Raw genomic sequence first — 24,345 nt, 5'->3', positions numbered from 1 at the left:
ACTCTGATAAACATCTTGTTTTTCTCAGACATATCCTGGACTTGCTGTTTAGTGTCCCCACCTGCAAGGCACTCGTGGTTAAGTGTCTCCAGCTGCACCTCCTACTTGTTCTTATATACCCATAATACCTTTCAATAAACGAGACTTGATCAGATGCCCTGTGTGGTCTGAATTCCCACTCTCTCCCTTGCAGACCCCGTTGACTGACCCACGGGCTGGGTCAGTAAACTACCTTAACACTTCTTGCTTTCTTAACAAAATTTACATTATTTATTAAAGATTTAAGTTATAGCAGGCATCTTGAAATGGTTAGAAAAAGCACTCACTTTTTATTAAGTTGGAGGCATCAAATATAGAATAATGTTAGGGCCAGGTGTAGTGGCTCACACCTTTAGTCCCAGCACTCAGAGTCTAAGGCAGGTAGATCTCTAAGTTCAAGGCCAGCCTGGTCCACAAAGTGAGTTCTGGGTCAGCCCAGTCTACCTAGTAAGATCCTATCCTGAAAAAAAAAAACAAAAAAACAAAAAAAACAAAATCCATGTGGTTAAATATACTTTGCTTTTCTTATAGGCCAAAGCCTTTGTTTTTTAAGTAGCTGTTATGTTGTGTATATAAAATCCCTTTAGAGAATGATGTGCTTCTAGAAGATTCCTGCTAAATTGCATAGTGATTGCAGTCCTTGTTCTAGCAGACAAATACTTAGATACATATGTTTATTATATAAATAACACATAGCCTTGTAAGAGACTTTTAATGGCGATAACTAAATTATGATCAGCTCCAGAGTCTTCTTCCAAAGGTAAAACCAGATGATTTCATTAACTGAGAGAACAAAAAAAAACCGTATCTAGGTCCGTCTACCTCCTAGGAGGAGCTGAACTTTCTCACGTTGTCTGAGACCAGCCTGGTCTACAGAGCAAGTTCCTAGACAGCCAGGACTACACAGAGAAACGCTTCTCAGAAAACAAAACGAAAGTGTGTCAGGTGTGCTAGTCAGCTCAGCTCAGCTGCATTTCCCCCTCGGCTCAGTGGTTTGTGTACCGACTGTCAAAAGCCCCAAATCCAGTCTTTTAGAATCAGATTTCTGTCACTGATTTTTTTTTTTTCAGAAGAACTACACAGAAATCTGTAGCCACTTCCCCTACCAAAAGAGAGAGCTTTAAAACACACACACACACACACACACACACACAGAGAGAGAGAGAGAGAGAGAGAGAGAGAGAGAGAGAGAGAGAGAGCTAAAAACAAGCCCTTTCTGATCAGTCACAATTAACTTTAACACCACCCGAGATGGGATCAGGAATATTGACTGTACTCATGTCTCTTGGCTGGGACTTTGCTGTAAGCCTGTGATCTTCCAGCAGCCGCTGACGACCTTGGGCTGGTGCAGAGAAGAGTGCTAGAGGAGACGGCTTCCACCTGCACTTCTGCCCACTCTTAGCTGCTGGTGCTGCCAGCCTCATTTTCCCAGGGGATATCTGCAATGGCAGTAGCTGGCAGGCCTTGGACAACGAGTGGCTCTTTCTGGAACCCTAGATACCACCTGTGTTCTCCTCTCTCTGGACTCCTGGGGTTGACCCTGCAGTTTCTCTTCATGTTTCTCTGAGGGTGCCAGGACAGGTTGGAATCGAGATGCTTGCTCTCGGGACCCATGTCAGAGGTTAGTATGTAAGATCCACACAGTCACATAGCAACTTCCTGTTTTCCCCTGTTGGGGGTTCTGAGAGGATGCTGGGAGGGATCAAGGCCATGTAGTCAAGCCAGATGCAACATCAAGTGGTTAAGATTTCTGGTTCCAATTCCAGCTCTGTACAGACAGCTTGGCTGTGTCCCCAGCTGGCTTGGGAAGGAGAGATATGCAGAGAGGACACCTGAGTCTCTAGGAGTCAAAGTGGGATGCTGCCACCGCTATCTACAGCAGTATAAGGACAGCCTGCAGGAACTTGCTCTATAGACCAGGCTGGCCTCGAACTCAAAGTTCCACCTGCCTTTGCCTCCCGAGTATTGTTGGGTTTTATGTCTGGTCTGGTCTGGTCTGGTCTGGTCTGGTCTGGTCTGGTCTGGTCTGGTCTGGTCTGGTCTGGTCTGCTCTCCGCTCTCTGCTCTGCTCTGCTTTGGCTTTGGCTTTGAGACAGAATCTCAGGTAAGGCAGGCTGGCCTGAACTCCGGGTCCTCTGGCCTTTACCTCCAAGCCTCCTGAGTCCTGGGATTACAGGTATAGAACAGGACATCCGGTTTATAAGGTTCCTGGAATTGTGTGTTGGGGGCGGGCATCTCAGAACTGAGAACTGAGCCCAGAGTGTGTACTAGGCAAGTGCCTACCGATGTGTTTTCCTCTGTTATTACGGTGCACTAGTTGTTTTTAGACACTGTCGTGTTCTCTAACCCAGGCAGCCTCCAGCACAGCCATTGCTACCAGGACCTGCTCTTCCTGCTGAGGCCCGGGTCCCTACCCTCAGGCTGTCAGCCATGGCTTTTCTGGGTCATCCTGCCTGTCACTGCCTCCATCTGGATTTTTCTATTGGAGTGATAAGGCCATGGGCCTTGTGCACAAACTTGAGGACTCAGGGGTGTGGTGGGAGTCTGCAGGTAGATTCTGGATAGTGGAGAAGGTTGCCTAGAATGGCGGCCTTATAAGTAAGATGGGACAGGGGTGTGTGTGTGTGTGTGTGTGTGTGTACATATGTGTGTGTGTGTATATGTATGTATGTATGTGTGTATGTATATATGTGCATATCTGTGTGTATGTGTATGTGCCGGCATGCATGTGTTTCAGGCTGCTTTCTAGAAGGTGACTCAGTGGTCACAACTTTTGACAAGTCAGGTCTGGCCACTCTTCCACAACAAGCTAATAACAAGAACCATATTAAAAGTAGAGAGCAGAAAGAGAGATTTATTTAGCATGGTCTCATTGGGAGGTGGGGGGGCACAGAGCCAGCAGACCCCCAAGTCTACCTTAGGGTCTTGAAGTAAGAAAAGATTACATAGAGAGCAAGGACGTGACAGCCAAGCAGTCTGCCTCTGACGACTCCTTGCCTGAGTTTAGTCTCATGTCCTATAAGGCGAGAAAGTTCGTTTCCGCTCTGACACACAACCCTGTCTTCTGTGTGAGATCCCAGGGAAGCCCCACTGTCCTGGGGCCCATCTTTCAACAGTATCATAGCCAGACTGAGAGACACAAGTGTCTCTTTACAATTCTTGTATCTATCAGACTGGCTAAAGGCAGACCAGGATTCGTGAAGATGGTTCCCCAGGAAAGCTGTGTGTCATATGACCCAGGAGCAGAGTGGGGACAGGGCTAGGACAATGTCTGCCTTTGATGTTAGTGGCAAAAGAACGCAGAACCCATGTTTAACAGAATCAACCAGTCAAATAACAGAGGGAGACTCCCCCTAGACTCTTGAGGATGACTTAGTTATCTGTCAGGGCTTAAGGCATTCCCAGAAGCTGTCTGAAGATTCCCGCTGAAGACCTCTTTTTATTACAAATTTGCCAATGTTATCAGCTTGTAGTCTTACATTAACAGACATTTTACATTTAATTAAAGCAGGCTGCCTGTGATGTTTGTTTATTTGTTTGTTTGCTTGCTTAAAAAAACAAATTGATTGTGTAGGACTTCGTTAATTGGGTAAGATAAACCAGTTTGGGGTAGTTATCTTTAGAACTTTGTATCTTTCCAAATGCTTTCAAGTTAGTAGCCACCATGCCTGAGGCAGCTAGAGTGCCTGATCAGTAGCCTTAAAACATCAGTGCCTTCTTTGAAACCTTGTTCTCCATACATGTTTTTCTTTTCTCCTGAAAAGTTGCCTATCTATGCTAGCTACGGAATGTACTTTGGGTCAGTTTTAAGTGCTATTTTTTGGGATTGACTTTCTCAGCCTGAAACATCATCTCCCAGTGAGTCTTCATGGTGTCCTGCATGACCCAGACACTGGGTAACCCATTTTCAGATATGTTTTCCAGTTCGAGCCAGTACAGACCCTTCTGACCCAGGAATGGGTCGTGTTGGTCTGGCTTCCCCAAGGCCAACAGGTCCTGGGATGTTCCTCCTGACACCCCCACGCATTTGGGGGGAGGGAACAAAGTGCCACTTGTTTTGGTGTCTCTGTCACCAGGCATTCATAAAATCCCTAAGCTAAAGGCTTGGCAAGGTCACAGGAGAAGCCGCACAAAAAGAATCTGTGCATCTGAGGAGGAACGTCAGGAGACAAAGGCCAAATGATAATGAAAATATTTCAAAGACAACAAAAACCAAGACAAAACAAAAGCCAAAAATGCCTTCGAGGTTCTGAGAGCTAATACTAAAAATAAGTTAACCAGCCAGAATCTAACCCACCTCTGGAGCTCCAAAGTCCAGCAGCGGGCCCAACAACCCGAACCAAAGTGCTTTCCAAGTTTCTATTTTTTTTTAATTTATTTTTATTGGATATTTTATTTACATTTCAGATGCAGCTTTCAAAGTTTCTAAACAAATTAGAGACCCACATCAAATCATGCTCATTGAAAGCAGATCAAAAAGGTATCTATCAAGCGGGGACTTTTTTTTTTTTATTCAGCTCAGAATAAGTTCTGGAGACTTTCTGAGTGACCATGAACCTGGAACACAGACTCAGGTTACCCCATATTCTAACATGGAAGTAGTTTCATGGAGTTTGTACCGTTTTACAGAAGAGAGACAGTCACGAGTTAAAAGGCGAGTTTAAAATGAAATGTGCTGGTGGGTACATCAGAGAAGTGAGTACAGCAGATGGCCAGAGCTACTCTGTAGGCCTAAGATGCTCTCCGATGGCACCACAGTTTTTGGCTAGGTAGAAGCTAGTTCAGTATACCCTAAGAGGATTTTAATCTACTGTCAGGAGATGGTCAGTTCTGATGTGGAGATGAGGGAATTTGCCTCTGGACCCTACAGCTGACCACCTTACAGCTGAGATGGTATGTAATGATAGTCTTCTGGTGCTTGGGGAGGGACCAGAGACTCAGAAACACTGGGTAAATGCTCTGGTGAGCCGTAGCCCTGGCTTTTGACTGAGAGCATTATTGGTTTTCTGTTTTGGTGAATGTGTAAATGTAAGTGTGTAGTATGTGCACATGTCTGTTTCTGTATGAGTAGAGGCCAGAGGACATCAGATGTCTTTTTTTTTTTTTTTTTTTTTGGTTTTTTGAGACAGGGTTTCTCTGTGTAGCCCTGGCTGTCCTGGAACTCACTCTGTAGACCAGGCTAGCCTCAAACTCAGAAATCCCTCTGCCTCCCAAGTGCTGGGATTGAAGGTGTGAGCCACCACTGCCCGGCGAAATGTCCTGTTTTATCACACTTGCTTTCTGCTTTCCTCCCTTGAGATGGAGTATTTCACAAGACCTGGAGCTGGACTGGTAAGACCCACACTCTTCAGGCCTCTGTGCTGAACATACTGGGGTTACTTATTGGCTGTTACATGGGAGCCGAGGATTTGAACTTTGGTTCTCAGGATACTTAGCAAGTACTCTTACCACTGAGTAAGCTTTCTGCTCTTCTTGACAGGGATCTACTTCAGGTAGCTTTCTTGTCAAAAAGCTCAGTGATAGCCGTCTCCTCTGACCTCCATACTTATGCCATGGTCCTTGGAATGCATGTGCATGCGTGTGCGCACGTGCCCTCACACTCACACGCACACAGACTCACACACTCTCACTCAAACATCCAGATGGCACTCCAGAGGTAGAGGCAGGAGGATCAGATGTTCAAGGTCAACCTTGGCTACACACCGAGTTTTAGGCCACCCTGCGCTACACAAAGCTCAGTGGTAAGCCTCTTGCCCAACTCCCCATCCTGTAGGCACAAATAAAAACTGCTTTAGAACAACCAGACCCTTCCATGCCAGTTCCCCGGGAGGTATTTATCTCTTATCTCGTACTGCTTAGCCTTGTGTGTCGGCCCTGTGCTTTGAGAACACAAGCATCTTTTCAAGCATATCTTTAGTTCAGATTATAAGCCAGCAAGAAGCCACCCACTGCCCCCAGCAGCAGGGACTCCCTCCTGTCAATCCAGATAGGTGGGAACCATTAGGCCTCTCCTAAGGAGGGAGAAACTGAGGCTCCAGTGCCCTTAGCAAGGGGGAGGTACTGCATAGCGGGTACTCTGTAACTGCATTTGTAGACATGAATATTTTTCTGACTTAATCCTTTTTACATGTATTTTATTATTCGTGGTACACTCGCCATCAGAGGACAGACTACACGGGTCCATTCTGTCCTTCCACCATGTAGAGCTGGGGGGTGGGGAGGGGCACGTACCTTTTTCTACTGAGCCATCTCATCAGCCCTTACTTTTGAGACAGGGTTTAATATATCCCAGGCTGGCCTCAAATTCACTATGTAGTCAAGGATGGCCTTGAACTCCTGGTGTGGTCTCCACACCTTGAGTGCTGGGACCACTGGTATATAAGACATATATCTCCAGGCAAGATCCTTTTAGTTCCAGCAACTGCTATGGGGACAGGGGAGGGGGTGACAAGACACAACTGCTATGGGGACAGGGGAGGGGTGACAAGACACAACTGCTATGGGGACAGGGGAGGGGGTGACAAGACAGTGAGCTTCATTTTTCAGCTAGGGAAACTGGGTCAGAGGGGAAAACACATTTCCAACCATATCAGTGTCCTAAGGACTGGCTAAGTTTACCAGTTGAATGGAGTTCAGGCTGGTTGCCCCTAGATTTCCGTTGCTTGAGGCATGGCCAGGCTGGTGCTAATGTTCCTTTGGTCAGATTACTGCTTTAAGATCTAGTTGACTGAGGAACTGAGGGAGCAGGGAAGATTGCCTTTCTCCAGACCATGCTCCTAAGAGCCAGTGAAAAGAACAAGAGGCAAGGGTGAGCGGCAGCAGGCAAGGGAGGGGACCAGGGTGAGCCGCAGCAGGCAAGGGGACCAAGGGTCTTTGTAAATCAGGCTCTTTGATGGAAAGGGCCTCCCAGAAAAGTTGGTGGATTCCAAAGAAGACATTGGAACAAATACACCCCCTTCCCACTGCTGCCAAAGTGACTTCACACAGAGTTAGTGACATGAAACAAAACCCTGGAGCTTAGAAGCTGGGATTGGAGAGCAGAGCCTGGGTGCACTCAAGCCTGTCACCTCAGTGCTGCAGAGGAGACAGAAGGCTGGTTACACTTGGCTAAGTAGTGAGTTTGAGCCCAGCTTTTTAGATACTGTCAGGAAAGAAAAGTGAAGAAGGGGAGAGAGGAAAAGGAAGAAGAAAATGGCTCAGTTGATAAGGAGTAAAGACCTGAGTTCTGATTCCCAGAACCCACTAAAAAGATGAAGATGTATATTTGTAATTTGCTGACCGCAGAGGCAGGTGGCTGCTTGGAGCTCACCAGCCCGTCAAGCCAGGAGAATGATGAGCTCCAGGAACAGTGAAAGATCATACCTCAAAAAGTAACAGGGCCAGGCCGTGGCGGCACATACCCTCAATCCCAGCACTTTGCAGGCAGAAGCAGGTAGATCTCTGTGAGTTCCAGGCCATGGGGTCTGGGAAGTAGTGAGGTCCCCCCACCCCCTCATGCTTGCTCTCTCAAAAATGAAAAAAAAAAAAAAAAGTAAAGTGCCTGGGCCAGTGAGACCTGAATTGTATTCCTGTGACTCACACATGGCCGAACAAAACCGACTCTAGCAAATTATCCTCTGACTTTCATATAGATGCTGTGGCACACAATAAATAAATAAATGTAATTTTAAAAGAAATTTAAAAGATAAGACAGGCAATTGAGAAAGTCATGGAACAGCAGCTACTGGTTTCCACACAAAGGTGCGCACATGTGAAAAACCCCACCCATATGCAAATGTACACACCCGAATGAATAACACACACACACACACACACACACACACGAATTGGTAATTGGGGCTCTGTGTCCCACTAGAGGATGGCAGAAGAATCTGTCTCCTCACTTTCCAACTTGCAGAGACAACCCGCCTCCATGGCTGCGTGTCCAGCATCACAGAGGCAATACATTAGTATAAATGGCCTGGTTCTCACGCCCTCTACCTGCCCTGCTCTTTCCGGAAGGTGGGCATGGGTCAGTGATATGCAGACTGGGGTCAGCGACCTGAGTTAAGTGAGAAAACCTGAGTTAAGTGAGAAAACCGACAGGCGGTTCTGCGGCTTTGGGAAAGAACAATGGTCCTGAGCCAAGGATGGCGTGGAACCATTCCTCTGCTTCCCCCAGCACTTGGAGCAAAAGTCTCTGGTTTGCTTGTTGACTTGAGCAGGGGGTCTGCTGCGGCTGATCAGGGTGGGCGGGGAGTGGGCGGGGGGGACCGCCTACTCAGGGGTTGGCCCGTTTCCTCCTCTCCTTAAGCCGCCTTGTGGGACAATCTCACTCTCAGTCCCCGTGTCCCGGAGTTGGAGCTCAGGCCGGCTAGCCGAGATGCCTTCCCTGGACCTGGTGATGGAGAACGGCCAGGTGCTCCCGGCCTTTCTGCTCTGCAGCACACTACTGGTCATCAAGATGTACGCGGTGGCTGTCATCACAGGCCACACCAGGCTGCGGAAGAAGGTATGTTCGCTGGTGGAGTGGGGCGGGGGGCGGAGGGAGGGCGTGGGAGGAGAAAGGGATCAGAACTCTGCTGGCTTTTCCCTGCAAGAAAGTCTGGGGACTGAAAAACTTGGCCGAGATATGTGTGCCAGCGTGCGGTGGGAGCTGATTCAAGGCTGCCGCCACCGCAGCCCTTCTGGAAGCTGGCTTGGCCTTCAGCTCCTGAACCCTCTTAGTATGAGAGCACTCGGGGGTTCCCTCGCGAGTGGAGCACGGGGATTCTGACAGCGAGAGGTCTCCGGACCTGGAAGTTTCCCCGGCAGGCAGGGAGATTTCATATCTGGGTGGAGTGGAACTGGCAAAGCAGGCGCCTAAAGATGTCTTTCCGTGGAAATTCCCACTCCCCATGGACGCTAAATACACTCGTGGCACCCTTTAGCCTTGAGGGACCACAGACGACATTCTCTGGGCTCAGTCCCGGCAAAGAAACCGAAGTAAAAGAACGTACGCGGAGCTGGTGGGAGTGGCCAGGACTCCGGACCCCTTCCAGGGGTCCATTGGAAGCTGCTAGAGAGTAGAAGCACGTGAAGCATCTGTTTTTACAACCCCTAAACCAACATTTGCCCAGCCCAAAGGCGAGGGACCATGGAGTACCGGGTGGGATGGTGAGGGATCGGGGTGGGCTTCTTGCCCTCCAGCCAGGTTCAGCCCCTGGGGCAGGTACTAACAGGAATAAAGGCAGAACCACCACTTACTGTCTCCGGTTCTTCTGCTTTGGTTTGTCCTGGGACACAGATGCCAGGGAGAGAGAGCTACATTCTGTTCCTGTCCTCTCTGTAGGGCTCCCAAAGCTGAGAGCTAAATTACCTCCAGGGAAGTCAGTGGGAGTTAGTTTACCTTGGTTTCCAGTGAGAAGCTTGAGCTGAGGAGATGCCTGCCTACTGTGGGCTCCTTCCATCTCCTTTGAAGTTAACTGCCTGGCTCCAGAGCCTGTCTTCGACCTGGGCTCCACTTCCCATGATGGGAGATGCAGGGGTGGAGGGACGCCTCCTCTGCTTTGGGCTCTAGGGCCCCTCTGTTTCTGCCAAGAGGGACCAGGGGATTACCATCCATAGAGAGGATGGGAGCCTGGAGATGGAGACTGAAAGAAGGCTCAGTGTCCTTAGCAAACCTGGAGACATAAATGGTGAACACACCACCCACTCTGGTCTTTAAGACTGGTTCCTACTGGGGTCTGCCTGAGCTGCAGCAGCCGCAGGTCCTTCCTGGAAGTGCATGCTGAGTGGCCCTTGACCCACTAGAGATGGCTCCTTGATACCTGATTACAGGAACTCCATTGGTGGCAAAGCTGGGCCCTCAGAGTGGGGGCTTTGGAGCCAGGAGGAAGGAATTCTGGGTGGGAGATCTTGGCGCCTTTTTTTTTTTTTTTTTTGTCATTTTACATTTTTCTCAGGCAGGGCAGGAGCAGTCCCATCTACCAGCTGGGGCTCCAGGGACAGCCCGAAGTGAAGATCCATGGGTCTTGCTCAACTCACAGCTTAGACGTAGATTCAGATGTCACCAGAGTCGATGGGGGAGCTTTGCAGTGTAGCTGCAAGTCAGTGGTGAGCCCTCAAAGACAGAAGTGTGACCTTGGGCCTCTACTCTTTTTTTCTATCAAGAGAGACTAGCGGCCTCCTTAGGCTGCCCCTGCTTTCCCACTGAGGCCCCAGGTGCTCCATTTTGTCCTGAGTCTGTGACGAGGCTGCTCAGGATCAGGGAGCGTCAGAACCTGCTGGTTAGTGAGGGGCCTGGCTTGTGCCCAGGCTCTTGAGTGCCCCTAATGGCTTCTACCTAGCTGTTTGTTTTAATCTTTTGAGACAGGGTCTTAGTATGTAGACCAGGCTGTCCTCGAACTCACAGATCCACCTATCTCTGCCTCTAGAGGGCCGGGATTAAAGGCGTGAGCCACTATGTTCCACTATTTATCTTATTTTAATTTACCTTTTGAGGTTCTGGGAATGGAACTCACTAGGGAGGAACTCACTCACGCTTGGCAAAGAGGACCTTGTGCCCCTCGTGAGTATATTCTAGACTAGTCACACTGAGCTCCAGCCCATCTGGGTCTCTCTTAACCTCTGAGCCCAAGAGATGGCCAGGAGGGCGCTTTCACCATGAGCTTCTGTTCTGTGGCGCAGAGAAGAGGCTGAGGGGAGTGGGGTGACTGGCTCGTAGGTCCTGCAGGTGGCTGTACTCAGCCCAGTCCTCAGATGGGAACCTCCTCCACTTGCTGATTCTTAGCTACTCTGTTTCAGGCTTTTGCTAACCCCGAGGATGCCCTGAAACGTGGAGGCCTCCAGTATTACAGGAGTGACCCAGATGTGGAGCGCTGCCTCAGGTGAGTACCTGTCTGTCACTTGGCCACAGACCCGGCTGGCACCTGTCCTTGCAGAGTGTCTGAACTGGAGACTTGAGAGTCAGTCCCCTTTGTGCCTAAGGGTGTCTACAGGCCTGTTTTCTCCTCTCAGACTATTATAGTTTACTCATTTATTACATTTGTCTTAGAAAAGCAAATTCTCATGACCTGGAATTACAAAGTTAGTTCAAGGTTGATGGTGCATGTCTTAAATCCCAAACCTGGCAGGTGGAAGCAGGACCCTCGGCCAGAGGCCAACTAGAGTGAGGCCATTTTTTTTTTTTTTTTTTAAGAATTATTTACTTACTTTATGTACATGAGTACACTGTCACTGTCTTTAGACACATCAGAAGAGGGCATCAGATCCCAGTACAGATGGTTGTGAGCCACCATGTGGTTACTGGGAATTGAACTCAGAACCTCTGGAAGAGCAGTCAGTGCTCTTAACCTCTGAGCCATCTCTCCAGCCCACTGCAGAGTGAGACCAAGCAAATAAACTGAAAAAGAAACACAAGTGAGATACAGTGGCTTACACCTGTGATCCCAGCATTTGGGAGGTCTAGGCAGAAGGGTCAGGAATTAAAACCAGTCTCTTCTACAAACAGAACCAACTCCTGCAGGCGGGTCTCCAACTTGTGTTTGTGTGCATGTGCACATACACATCTTTCTCTGTCTCCCTATTTCTAAATGTTATTATTATTATTATTATTATTATTATTATTATTATTATTATTATTTTGGTTTTTTGAGACAGAATTTCTATGTGTAACACCCTTGGCTGTCCTGGAACCCATTTTGTAGGCCAGGCTGGCCTCAAAGTCAGAGACATCTACCTGCCTCTGCCTCCTGAGTGCTGAGAGCTTCACCACTGTCCAGATGTAAAAACCACTTTTAAAGTGAATCTTAAGGCTAGGTATTGTGGCTTACACTCATGATGACAGTGTTTTAGAGGCTGAGGCAAGAGAATTACCTTGAGTTCCAGGCTGGTATAGACTAGAGGTTAAAGCAAAGCAAAATAAAAAAAAAAAAAAATCTTGGCTGTATAAACTCCCCTAGAGACTAAAAGTGGGTTTTTAGCAGCTGGCTCAGTACTGGAGTTTGGGAACATTTCTCTGCTGTCTTATCGGTACTCCAGAGTGAAGAGAGGGCACTGGGGTGATGGCAGCAAGGAAGATGGGCAGCTGGACTGGGTGAGATGTGAAACAGGCCAGCAGCACTCAGCTCCCAGCACATCTCCTGCCTCAGGCAGACATGGGTGGGATGCTGTTGCTTCCATAACAGAGTTTCCCTCTGAAAACAAAGTCTGGATGCTTTCCTTATGTTTTTTTTAGCCATTGACAGCAATGTACACACTTGTGGTTTTTAGAAAAATGACAGCAACGTGTCATAGGAAGTGAGACTCCAGGCTGCTCACTCACCCTTTCCAATAGAAAAAAATACTGGCTAATCCGTATGTGTTCAGTCTGGCAATGGCCATTCCTTGTTTAATGAGCACCTACTATGTGACAGGCACTGGTACCAGGCACTGGCTGGTTTCCTGAATAAACTTCCTGGCCTTGCCCAACTATGACCCTATATTGGTGACTCTTAGTTGTCTGGACAATTCAGAGTCACAGAGAGAGGGAAAGTGAGTGATCTAGGCAACAATCCCAGCCAGTCAACAATGGGTGTGTGTGTGTGTGTGTGTGTGTGTGTGTGTGTGTGTGTGTGTGTTGTCTCCTAAGGGTGTAACCTTATTCAGGGAAGACAAAAGACCTATAAGGAACTCCAGCATTTCCCTCTACCCAGAAGGATTTAACTTCTTTTTTTAATTTGCTTTATATTTATTTTACTTTATGTGTATAAATGTTTTCCCTGCATGTAGATATGTGCACCACATATGTGCATATTGGCTCCCTTGGAGCTGGGGTTACAGATGGTTGTAAGCCTCCATATGGGTTCTGGGAATTGATCCCAGTGGTCCTCTCCAAGAGAAATAAGTGCTCTTAATCCCTGAGCCATTTCTCTAGCCAGGATTTTATTTCATATCCTCTCTAGAACTGCAGCTTGAGTGGTTGGCATTAGTCTAAAGTTGCCGTAGAGATCCAGTCAGTGAAGCTTCTTTGAGGACTTACTAGGTACTTGAGCTGAGGGTCTGGGTAGCTCAGGAACCCTGCTGACTCCACAGAACATCACAGAAAGTTGTGGGTTGGAGTTGGAGTTTGGGTTAGTAGAGTGTGTGTATAAAATAAAGTTGGAGGCTAGCCTGGGCTACATGAGACCCTGTCTTCTGAAAGGAAGGGAGGGGGGGAAGGAAGGAAGGAAGGAAGGAAGGAAGGAAGGAAGGAAGGAAGGCAGGCAGGCAGTGATAGGAATCTTTTTAATCCCACTACTTGGGAAGCAGAGGCAGGAGGAGCTCTGTGAATTTGGGTCCAGCCTGATCTACACAGTGAGTTCCAAGCCAACCAGAGCTGTGCAGTGAGGCCCTGTCTCTAAGAAGAAAGTGTGTTAGGCAAAGGTGCAGAACTGAGAATCGAGCCTGCTGCTCACCACTAGGCACTGTCTGGAGAGGAGGTGGGGTAGGCACAGACAGTTAAATATTAAAACCAGGGCAGGGGCCCTTGGCCCACTCTGCTGTGAACACAGGAAGCATAAAGGCTGGATCTTGGATTATAAATCTGCTTTGCAGATTAGCACAGGCTGAAGACAATCCAGCCTGGCTCTGGGGGAATCAGGAACCATGTTTAAAGAATGGAACCTGAGTGACAGGACCGAGGGTGCGGTGGATAAGAGCACTTGCTCTTGCAGAGGACTCGGGTTCGATTCCCAACCCCCACATAGTGCTCTTTTCTGAGCTCCTCAGGAACTAGGTACATGTGCTACATGAGGGCAGAATATTCAAACAGATAATAACATAGAATAATTTGATTTTGTTGTTGTTTTTGAGACAGGGTTTGTCTGTGTAGCCTAGCTGTCCTCCAGTTCACAGAGATCTGCCTGCCTTTGCCTCCCGAGTGCTAGAATTAAAGGTACAAGCTTTTTGTTTTGTTTTGTTTGTTTGTTTGTTTTTTGAGACATGGTTTCTCTGTGTAGCCCTGGCTGTCCTGGAACTCACTCTGTAGACCAGGCTGGCCTCGAACTCAGAAATCCGCCTGCCTCTGCCTCCCAAGTGCTGGAATTAAAGGTATGTGCCACCACTCACTGCCCAGCAAGGTGCAAGCTTTTAATTCTAAAAAGTTTTTAAGATTAAAAAGAAGAATGGAAGGGAGGCAACCTGCAGTGATCCTCACACACTGCACCTGGAATTCTGGCCTGAGGGGAGGGGATGTCATCGGTGGCAGGAGTTCAAAGCCAGCCGTAGCTGCACAGTGTAACAGCAGAGGCTTGACCACATGAGGCAGCTGTGGGGAGCGACGGAGGCCTTGTGTGGCAAAGCCTTCCCTAGATAAGGCTCAGGCAACAAAGCCTTCCCCTGGTCCCAGTGCAAACAGTGGCAGGTTGAGTAACAACTAGAAGCTGCAGTCTGGCCTGCTTCCAGTTAGAGATCTATCTGCTCTCCTACAGACACCTGACCCCTCCCCGGCTCTGTATAGGATAAACCCCGGGTGGAGAGTGTGGTCCACCAACCCCAGCTTTTTTGTAAGCAGATCTGTTCTTTCCTTCCTCGATGCCCCAGTCAGAACAAGCCCCAGCCTTCCTGGACAGGTACCTGCCACCTTTTTCTCCCAGGACAACTTGTCTGCGTTTGCAGGTGGGGATATTTTTTGCCTGCAGCTGTGTGGGAATTCGAACAGGCTGTTTCCGCAGGGGGAACACCTGACCCAAGCCTCCTCCTGTTTCTGACTGTTGGAGCTTTTAGTCTGAGGAAAGCAGTTTGCCAGGAAATTGGGCCCCTTCTGCTCCTCAAAGGACAGTGTGCCTGTCCATTTATCAGCAGTGGACACAGGCTCAGAGCAGGAGGGACACCTGCCTGTGGCCTCAGAGCTCCTTGGTGGCAGTCAGAGTTTGTGGCCCCTGGTGGAACCCCCATTTCTCACTAGGGTTGTGAGGGCCTGTGGCAGGTTGTCAGTTCGAGGAGAGTGAGGAGTACCACAGCAATGTCTAGACCAGGGCTGGTGATTTGGAAGTGGCCATGATGTGAGGGGGTGGCGACAGCGTCTGGCATTCCACTTTTCCCTCTTCTCTGGGTACCAGCACACAGCGTCCCAACACTGAGGAGATTGATGTTATCTGTAGAGATGGAAGTGGTTTGCCGAGGCCTGACCGCAAGGCTGTAACACACCACACCCTCTGACCCTCTCCACTCCCACCCCATCTTGCAGGAGGGCTAAGCCCCAGCACACCGTTGCGTCTGCCCCACCCCTTGGCAAGTCCCTTCCTGCACCTCCCCCTTTGGCACCAAACCCCGTTCTCCTAGAACCCTGAGCTCACGTACACGTGTGTGTGTGGTGTTGGGGTGAGCTGGCAGAAACACGTTGTTGAGCAGTGCTGCGGCCATCGCCCTGGCCTGGGGTCACCAGTGGTCTCTCCCCACCGCTGCCACTAACTGCAGTAAAACAGCCCTGTTCCAGCCCTCACGCTGAGGGTAGGGGGCAGGTGTGATGCCACAGGGGGCTGTGCAAGTCTCGTCTGGTGGGAACTGGCTTTGGGCAACTTTTGCCTCCTTCCGAATAGTGGTTATTATTGGCATGACACACTGGAGTGACACACCACCGCTCCACTTCCCTGTACGTGACTCCCTCCATGCCTCTGTGTGGATCCCGTGGCAGGGGAGGGCAGGTGAACTTTTTTGTTTTTGTTTTTTTTCAGAATCCTGGCTTCCTATTCCTCCCTGTTGCCTCCACCACTGTGGCTTTGTGGGGCTCCATTGTAGTTTCAGACAGAGAGGGAGGGAGGTGCTGGGTCAGAGCTCTATTTGCTCCCAGTCGCCTCTCCCCCGTGGTCACCCCTTTGCTGCCTGGAGAGGAATCAGGGAAATGTGTTTTCTCTGCAAGGCCCTCATCCCCAACCGGGGCCCTGTCATACAGAAGAGAGAGGAACGCCCTCCTCCTACCCGAGCCCCAAACTTCTTCCCTACCCCGTCTACAGGTTTGCTCATCTCTGTTCTCAATCTGATCTGGTTTTGTTTTCAGCATAGAGTCTCAGGTAGCCCAGGCTGGCCTCTGACTCTATGTAGCTAAAGATAACCTTGAACTCCTGATCCTTGTGCCTTTGCCTCTCCAACGCTCGGGTTACGGTCATGTGCCACCATCCCTGGTTTATGTGCTGCTGGGGACTGAACCCAAGATCTTTTCATTTGCTTGACAAGTGTTATACCAGCTAGGCCATATTCTTAGCTTTTAAAAAATTATCTTTATGTGTATGGGTGTTTTGCCTGCACATAAGTGAATGTACCATAGGCATGCAGTCTGCTCAGGCCAGAATGGGGCATCAGACCCCTTGGAACTGTCACGTGGGGGCTTAGAAGGAGCTGGGGTTGTCTGCAAGAGCACCCAGTCCTCTCAATCGCCCAGCTGTCTCCAGCTCTGTTTTTCTTTTGAGACAGGGCCTCATGTAGCCCAGGCTAACTAGCTGCAAAGCTGCTATGTAGTCAAGGCAGACTTTGAATTCCTGGTTCACAGTAATCCTCCTGCCTCTCAACATTCTGAGTGCTTAGAATACAGGTGTAAGCCAGCACACCTGGCTCCCGACTCTCTCTTTTAACTCCTCTTGGTGGAGGCATGCTTGCACATGGCTGTGAGCCCAGGGGTCAGCCTGGGCTGCTGTTTGTCTCGTGCTGTCCCACTGTTTTCCAAGACAGGACTTCATAATTTGGAGCTAGGCGAGGCCAGCCAGCCTGTGAATCTAAGGGAGCCTCTGGTCTCATTTCTTGTGGACTGGGATTACAGATGGGCGAATCATTTAGTCTGTAACACATCTCCACCCCTGACTACTGCCCCAGTCCCCCTGCAGTATTGGGGTGCTGGGTGCTCCAGGCCTCTTCGTGGCTCTGCGTACTTTCTTTCACTCAGTAAAAAGCTGGGTTTTTACCCTTGCTAAGATTCACTTTACCAATGGGAAACAAGACGAAGCCGCTAACATGGATCACTACAGGAGCACCAAGGCCAGGCTGGCCCAGCCCATTGGTCCGTGCTACTGGTTGGATGTACTGCAGCTGGAAGTCCTAGCGTCCCCATACCGAACTGGGGCCCATCCTGGGAAAGGTCATGGCTAGGCCACTGGGTTCATGTTTATCTAAGCATTCGTGATGAGCATTCACTTCTCCAGATGAGGGTGGTTTGACTGCCTGTTTCGTCCTAGAGAGAGGTGACAGTCTAAATCCTGGGAACTGAGTGGCAGCTGGTGGAGTTTTCTCCCTGGCTGTTATTTACGCTAGGGTTGTACATAGGCCTCCTGCTGTGAATGCTCACAAGAGAGCCAGATAGCCTGCATGGAGGAAGGCTTCCCCAGAGTCCTGTGCACGGCTGGGTACATAAATAAAAGAATCTTATGGTTTTCTCTGCAAAGATGTTGCTTGGTCAGCTTTAGGGGTGTAAAGAGACAGAGACCACCAGGAGACACCACCCAAAACCTTCCCTCAGAGGGCAGGTGGGTCTCAGGCCTTGTGTCAGGCCCTGCCTCAGAGAGTGCCTGTCACTTGCCTCTGATTCCCAGCCTCTGAATTCTCCTTTTTCCTTCCTGTTGTCTAAGGGACAGAAGGGACTGTGGGGATGTGGGAAAAGCTGGGCAAGCCCCAATCCAGCAGCAGCCTCCCTGGCCAAGCCCTTCAACAGGGCTTTGAGACGAAGCCACTTCTGGGCAGAAGCCTGGATTCACTGTCCCCCCTTGGCTCTACAGCATCTGGCTTATTGGTCAGGAAGGAATTGGGGTGTCTGGCCATCCCAGAAGGTTCCTGGTGTGTTGGGAGCCCCAGTACTAGGTCTGCTAACTGTAACCCTCTGCTCCCTAGGGCCCACCGCAACGACATGGAGACAATTTACCCCTTCCTGTTTCTCGGCTTCGTCTACTCGTTTCTGGGACCCAACCCTCTGATCGCCTGGATACATTTCCTCGTTGTCCTCACAGCCCGTGTGGTACACACCGTGGCCTACCTGGGCAAGCTAAACCCACGGCTTCGCTCCGGGGCCTACGTCCTGGCCCAGCTCGCCTGTTTCTCCATGGCCCTGCAGATCCTCTGGGAAGTGATACACCATCTGTGACCAGCAGTTGAAGCCTCCTCAGATACCACAGTGGGGACGGAGCCTCAGGGACACCTGAGGACTTGGTGTCCCTTCTAGAATATGGGTGGGCTCAGGTCTTGGGTTCCCGGCTAACCTATGTGTTTGGATCTCTGGGCCCAATGTGCATGTGTGTGTTTCTCAGGCTTTCGGGATCCTGGGTAGTGTCCGATTAGAACCACTTACAGATGATCTGTCGAGATTGACAGAACATCCTTCACCTCACGAGATGCCTTAAGCATTACACTCCCTCTTACCCATAAAACAGAAAGGACAGAGGATTGTCTAACAGAGCCCTCACGCCATATAGGGCTAAAAATGAAGGCTTCTCAGACCTACCTACAATTCTGGCCCAGCCCGAGGAGAGACACCTGGCTGGTATGTGTCCCAGGATATCCTCACAAGAGGCCCAGCAGTGGCCAGCTCCCTGGAGAGGTAGGGTGCTTGCTATTTTTTCAGAGGTGGGCAGGTCAGCGCTTCCTGTCCCCTGTTGATACCTCCCTGTCATTTGAGTGCCTTAGGTAGCACGGGCTCAGGATTGTGAGAATGTTCAGAGCCTAGCCTGCTTGTGCACGGCCTTGGCTCCTCCAAAGACTGAGAGGATGGGCTTTGACCAATTGCTAAAAGAGAACTTTGGGCTTCTTCAGCATCTGTGAGGTTTGAAGATGCCAAATGTCTACTCCTGTGGAAAGTCTCACTTGTGTGTGCGTGCATGCGGAGTCCCTCCAGAGCCCTCCTGAGACCTGTTCAGGTTTAGTCATTAAATAGCAGAGTGTGGCCTGTGAGTGTTCCTGTGAATGCCCCTGTTGTCCCAGCTGGCCTGGTGCCTACTGGGAATTTTTCAGGTTCCGGTGTGTGTATGTATTACTTTTGTGAGACAAGGTCTCACTTAGCCCAAGTTGGCCTCAAACTTACTATGCAGCCAGGACAACAGCTTACCTCCCAAGTGCTGGGATTACAGGCTTGCACCATCACAGTGCCAAGACAACACAGACAACTTCTTTGTAGAAATCACAGTCTACCAGGGAAGTCCTTCTTCAGCAAGGAGCTCCCTGACAAGATGGTGTTTGGCTTGGGATCCAGAGATGTCCAAATCCTGCCTGCTAAGTGGTGATGCTTCTTGCAGCTCTGCCATCTAGTAGGATGCTGGTTTTCTGCTCTACAGATGGAGACAGAAGTGACCACCTGAAGGTGTAGGGTCTGCTCCAGAACCTGGGGCATTCAGTTTCCCAAGCTTCCACCCAAGGCTGCTGCCTAGTCGCACTGCCTCTCCTCCCAGCGGGGAAGCCCTGTGCCCTGGACCTGTTCCATGGGGTTGGGGAGGGGGTTGTTACTGGAAAGCCCTGCTAACCTAGGCTTCAGCCTCACACAACCATCGTGTTCTGGGAGTGGATTGCACTGCCATCTAGTGGTGAGAGGAAACCATTGCTCTTGGAGTGCTCATCTGAGAAAACAAAAACTGGAGATGGGGCCCCTTCTGAGTGCCAGCTGTCGCTGCACATCAGGATGGATGCGACCTTCATCTGTCCTTGCCCCCTGCATTGCCCCAGTTAATACTTAAATAAGACCAGGTGAATTCAGACAAAGGACTTTTCTGCATTTTAATTTTATGTAGATGGGTGTTTTGTATGAAAGTGTGTCTGTATCATATGTGTACCTGATGCCCACGGAGGCCAGAAGAAGGTGTTGGATCTGGAGTTACAGTTGTGAGCCATCATGTGGGTGCTGGGGATTGATCCTGGGTTCTTTGAAGAGCAGCCAGTGCTCTTAGCCACTGAGCCATCTCTCCAGATCTATCTTAGCATTTTAGATGAGGGATTCAAAGGTCCAAGAAGACTTGCCCTGAATTCCTGGGCTAGGATAGGAGAGAACTCTGCAAGGTGGGGTCCAGGAGAGATAGGGACTGGAGAGGTCCATGCAGGGCAGATGAATATTTATCTATTTCAGTGTTTTCCTCTCAGGAAGGCGGGATTGTGAGGGCCAGGTGTTCAAGTAAGAACCTGCCAGTTGCCTGGTGCAGAACACGCATCGCCCTCAATGTCTGCATGCTGTAGGGCCTGCGAGATGGAGGCTGGGGTTCCTCGGAGGGTCTACTCATTTATCTGCTTTTGCTGGTTCCCTGGCACTGCAGTGGGAAAGGTAGCAAGCAAGAGACAATGACAGCGTCACGCAGGGAAAGAAGACTCAGTCCTCTGGTAGATGCTGGGCTGTCCGATGGGGAGGTGAGTCATGCTGACGCTGGCCAGGACGTGTAAGGAGTCAAGTGTGCATGCCTTTAATCTAGCATGTGGGAGACGGTGGACAGGTGGATGTCCGAGTTGGAAGCCAGCCTGGTCTACACAGTGAGTCCTTGTCTCAAAAACAAAGAAGTCACCACCGGTGTGCCATGGTATGAAGTTGGAATTGTAGGGGTGGAAAATTGGGGTAAGAGAACCATTGAGGTGGCCATGGGTACCTTTACTATGTTCAAGGTGGGAGAGAGGTGGGAACAGTGGCTTCAGTGGGGTGCCCCTGGGCAGCTGGCAGGAGCAGAGACGGGACCTAGTGGCCTGTTCTGGTCCAGCTCTCATGGTAGGGAATGCAGGGAGTGATCTCCTGGCTGCAAATCTGGGCTCCAGACAGGTGGTTCCAGTCCCCAGCACAGGGCAGAGCACTGTCCAGGGAGGCAGCTTGGCTGGTACCATCTGCCAATCCAGCCAAGGCTGTAACACACAGCGCCTGCAGCCCTCAAGCCCTGGTTCCATACCAACAGCTTTTACTTCCTTTTTTTCCTGACCTGGTCTCTTGTCTGAGGCCATCTGTGGTGGTTTGAATAGGAATGGGCCCCCAAAAGACTCACGTGTTTGAATGCTTAGCCCACAGGGGATGGCATTATTAAGAGGTGTGGCCTTGTTGGAGGAGGTGTGTCACTGTGGAGGTGGGCTTTGGGGGGGTCTCACAGGCTCAAGCTCAGCCTAGTGGGGCAGGCTCCCGCTGCTTTCAGATCAAGATGTAGAACTCTCAGCTCCTTCTCCAGCACCATGTCTGCCTGCATGCGGCCATGTTTCCCACCGTGATGATAATGGACCAAACCTCTGGACCTGTAAGCCAGCCCCAGTGAAATGCTTTCCTTTATAAGAGTTGTGGTTATGGTGCCTCTTCACAGCAGTAGAAATCCTAACCAAGACAACATCCATTTCCCCAAACTCCACACAGACAGGTCCAGTCCCTCCTGAGCCTAGGCTCAGACCCTGGTGTGGCTGGGTTCATGGAGTCCCAGGGTGGAGTGGACTGAGCCTGGAGCCCTAGAGTCCCAGACATAGGAGCTGGGGGAGGGCTTAATGGGTCTCTAGGAGCCTGGGAAGCTACAGCTGTCCCTAGTTGGTGTCCGGTGTCTTGGGGACATGTCCTAACCTCTGAGTGAGGAGAGGGAGGTCAGAGCCAAGTCAGGGTTCATAGAAAACCCAGGGCCAGTAGCCAGGCTGTCTGCCTTCATGTAGGCAGTGTGTGTGTGTGTGTGTGTGTGTGTGTGTGTGTGTGTACATGTGGGCACATGCATATGTGGAGGTCAGAGAACACTCGAGAGAGGGGTCAGTTCTGTCCTGCCATCCATCTCCTGAGCCCAGAGACTGAACCGAGATCCCTAGGCATGACAGCGAGTGCCTTTACCTGCTGAGTTATCTTGCTGGCCCATATAATTGGTGGCCCCCACTCTGGCCATGCATTTGCAGTCCTCCTGAGAGCTGAGACTGTAGACATGTGCCAATGGCATTATGTTTAGTATTGCCTAGCCATTCCTGGACACTTTGCCGTTTATTCAGTCAGCCCTGGTTGTTGGGTAATTAACTACCCAGGATGCATAGCGTGTGCTTACCGGGGGCATAGTCACACATCAATCCCTACAGGAATTACAGGCTAGTACCACCGCACTAGCTCACATGCATTTCATTTTGTAGCCCAGGGTAGCCTGTAACTCACCATGTTGCCTAGGCAGGCCTGGAACTCAGTATAGGCCAGGCTGCCTCAAACTCAAAGAATTCTGCTTCAGCCTCTCTAGTGCTGGATCTCACTGGGCTTGCATCAATTTTTAAAGTCTCATACCTGTAATCCCAGGGCTCAGAAGGGTAGAGACAGGAGAATTAGAGGTTTCAATGTCATCTCCAGGTATATGGATTTTGAGGGGTCCGTGAACTGTCTCAAAAATCAAACAGCCAGACATGGTAGCACACACCTTTAATCCCAGCACTCAGGAGGCAGCAATATAACAGACATACGCTGTGTCATAGGCTTGAGGTCCCATGTACTCTCCTTAAAGTGCCTGTTTCCTTTGGCATGCTTCCCTTTCTCCCAGGAGACACTGCACAGCTGCACGCAGGGCAGGCAATGCTGCTACAATATGTCTGCATCAGCCAGGGATTTGACCTACTTCATTTTGCAAGTTTGAATGAAGAAATTAAGGAGTCTGTGTGGTTAGTTGTTTTTTGTCAACTTGACTAAAAGTGCCGGTTGTCTGGGAAGAGGGAGTAGAAAAAGATTGCCTCATGCTGTCGATGTTTTTTTTGTAGGCAATTTTCTTGACTTCTGATGGGCATTGGGCAGGGGGGTCTAGCCCACTGTGGGCTGTGCCACCCCTGGGCAGGTGGTCCGGGGCTGTATGTAAAATCAGGCTGAGCAAGCCATGGGGAGCCAGTCATTAAATAAGCAGCACCCCTCCATGGTCTGCTTCTGCATCCAGGATCCTGCCCTGACTTCCCTTCTTGCCGGTGAAGCAAATCCTTTTCTCCCCAAGCCACTTGTGGTCACCGTGTTTATCACAGAAACCAGGGCAGTTTCTCTTTCTGTTCACCAGATAGAAACTTACAGCACAGAATAGTTCTGTCTTTTATTTTTGTTCTATTTGTTGACAGTCTAGAACTTGGCTGTTTGTTTGGACACACTAATTTATTAAATTTTTAAAAATTTAAATGTGTTTGGATCATATTCAATCTCCTACTACGGCCCTCAACTCTTCCCAGATGTACCTCCACCTTCCTACTCTTTCTTCCTCCTCCTCCTCTTTCTCTTCTTCATAAAAAAAAAAAAAATCCACCTCTTCTAAAGCAGATGTGATGAGCAATGCTCTGGACAGGAGAGCTCATTCCCTTGCCCAGTGAGAGTATCTATCCATCCTCCTTTTGAGACAGACTCTCTGTGTATAGTCTGGTTGACTTGAAGTTCATTATGTAGACCAGAGATCTGCCTGCCTCTGTCCTCCAGGTGCTAGGATTAAAGGCCTGGGCTACCAGGTCTGGTGGGAGGGGGTATTTTTTCAAGGCTTATTTCATTTATTTTGGGGAGATTCTTATCTTATGCATGCTTGTCTGCATATGTGTCTGTGTAATATGTGTGGTCTGCCCACAGAGGTCTGAAAAGAGCGACAGAATGAGCTCTCCTTGTGACCCTGGACAGGAGTCACAGATAGGTGTGAGCCACCAGGTGGGTGCTGGGAACTGAATCTAGGTCCTTGGGAAGAACAGCGGTGATCTTAAGAGCTAAAGCCTCTCTCCAACCCCTAAAGATTGATTTTTAATTATGGACACTTAGCCAGGAGTGGTGACACATTCCATTCTAACCCCAGCACTTGGGAGGCAGAGGCAGGTGGATCTCTGAGTTTGGGGCCAGCCTGGTCTACAGAGCAAGTTCTAGGATAGCTAGTGCTACACAGAAAAGCTCTGTCTTAAAAATCTCTCTCCCTCCTTTTCTCTCTCCCTCCTTCCCTCCCTCCCCCGTGTGTGTGTGTGTGTGCGCGCGCGTGCGTACACACATTTGAGAGCAGTGGCTCCTCTGGAGTTGGGTTCTGGAACTGAATGGGTCCTCTGTAAGAGCTGCGCACGCTCTGAACTGCTGCACTGTCTTTCCATCCCCACAGAAGAAGTATTTTGATTTCCTCTGTGATTACCTCTCACTCTAGGCTCCTCCACAGTAACAACTGTTGAGCATGTGACTCCATTGGTAGAAAGCTTGTCTAGCCAGCATCCAACCCAGCACGCATGAAGTGCCTTGCTCAAGGCCCTGAGCCACACACTATGGTCTTTTGCAGGTTTCTTTCTTTCTTTCTTTCAGGAATCTCTGTTTCTGTCTGTCTCTCCCTCTCTTCCTTCCTCCCTCCCTCCTTCCCTCCTTCCCTCTGTCCTTTGTCTGCTATAAGAAAAGCAGACACGCTGTTCTCTTTCCTTGGTCAAAGAGGCAAAGCCAGGGGAGAATGGAGTCCAGGTCCTCCTGGGCTG

General features: G+C 49.8%; 1 protein-coding gene across 1 annotated transcript in view; it reads left to right on the top strand.

Moving 5' to 3' along the window:
- Positions 1–18,885, top strand: part of Ptges (prostaglandin E synthase) — a 39,587-nt gene extending 20,702 nt beyond the window's left edge. Inside the window, exons 2-4 of the mRNA XM_034493533.2 lie at positions 8,333–8,530; positions 10,804–10,886; positions 17,833–18,885. Coding sequence (XP_034349424.1) covers positions 8,402–8,530; positions 10,804–10,886; positions 17,833–18,082 — 462 coding nt within the window. The 5' untranslated portion in view covers positions 8,333–8,401 and the 3' untranslated portion in view covers positions 18,083–18,885. The remainder of the gene's footprint in view (positions 1–8,332; positions 8,531–10,803; positions 10,887–17,832) is intronic.
- Positions 18,886–24,345: the final 5,460 nt, after the last annotated feature.

Source organism: Arvicanthis niloticus, chromosome 2 (genome assembly GCF_011762505.2).
Source record: "Arvicanthis niloticus isolate mArvNil1 chromosome 2, mArvNil1.pat.X, whole genome shotgun sequence".
Lineage (NCBI taxonomy): Eukaryota > Metazoa > Chordata > Mammalia > Rodentia > Muridae > Arvicanthis > Arvicanthis niloticus.
This window is presented reverse-complemented; position numbering and strand designations above follow the sequence as displayed.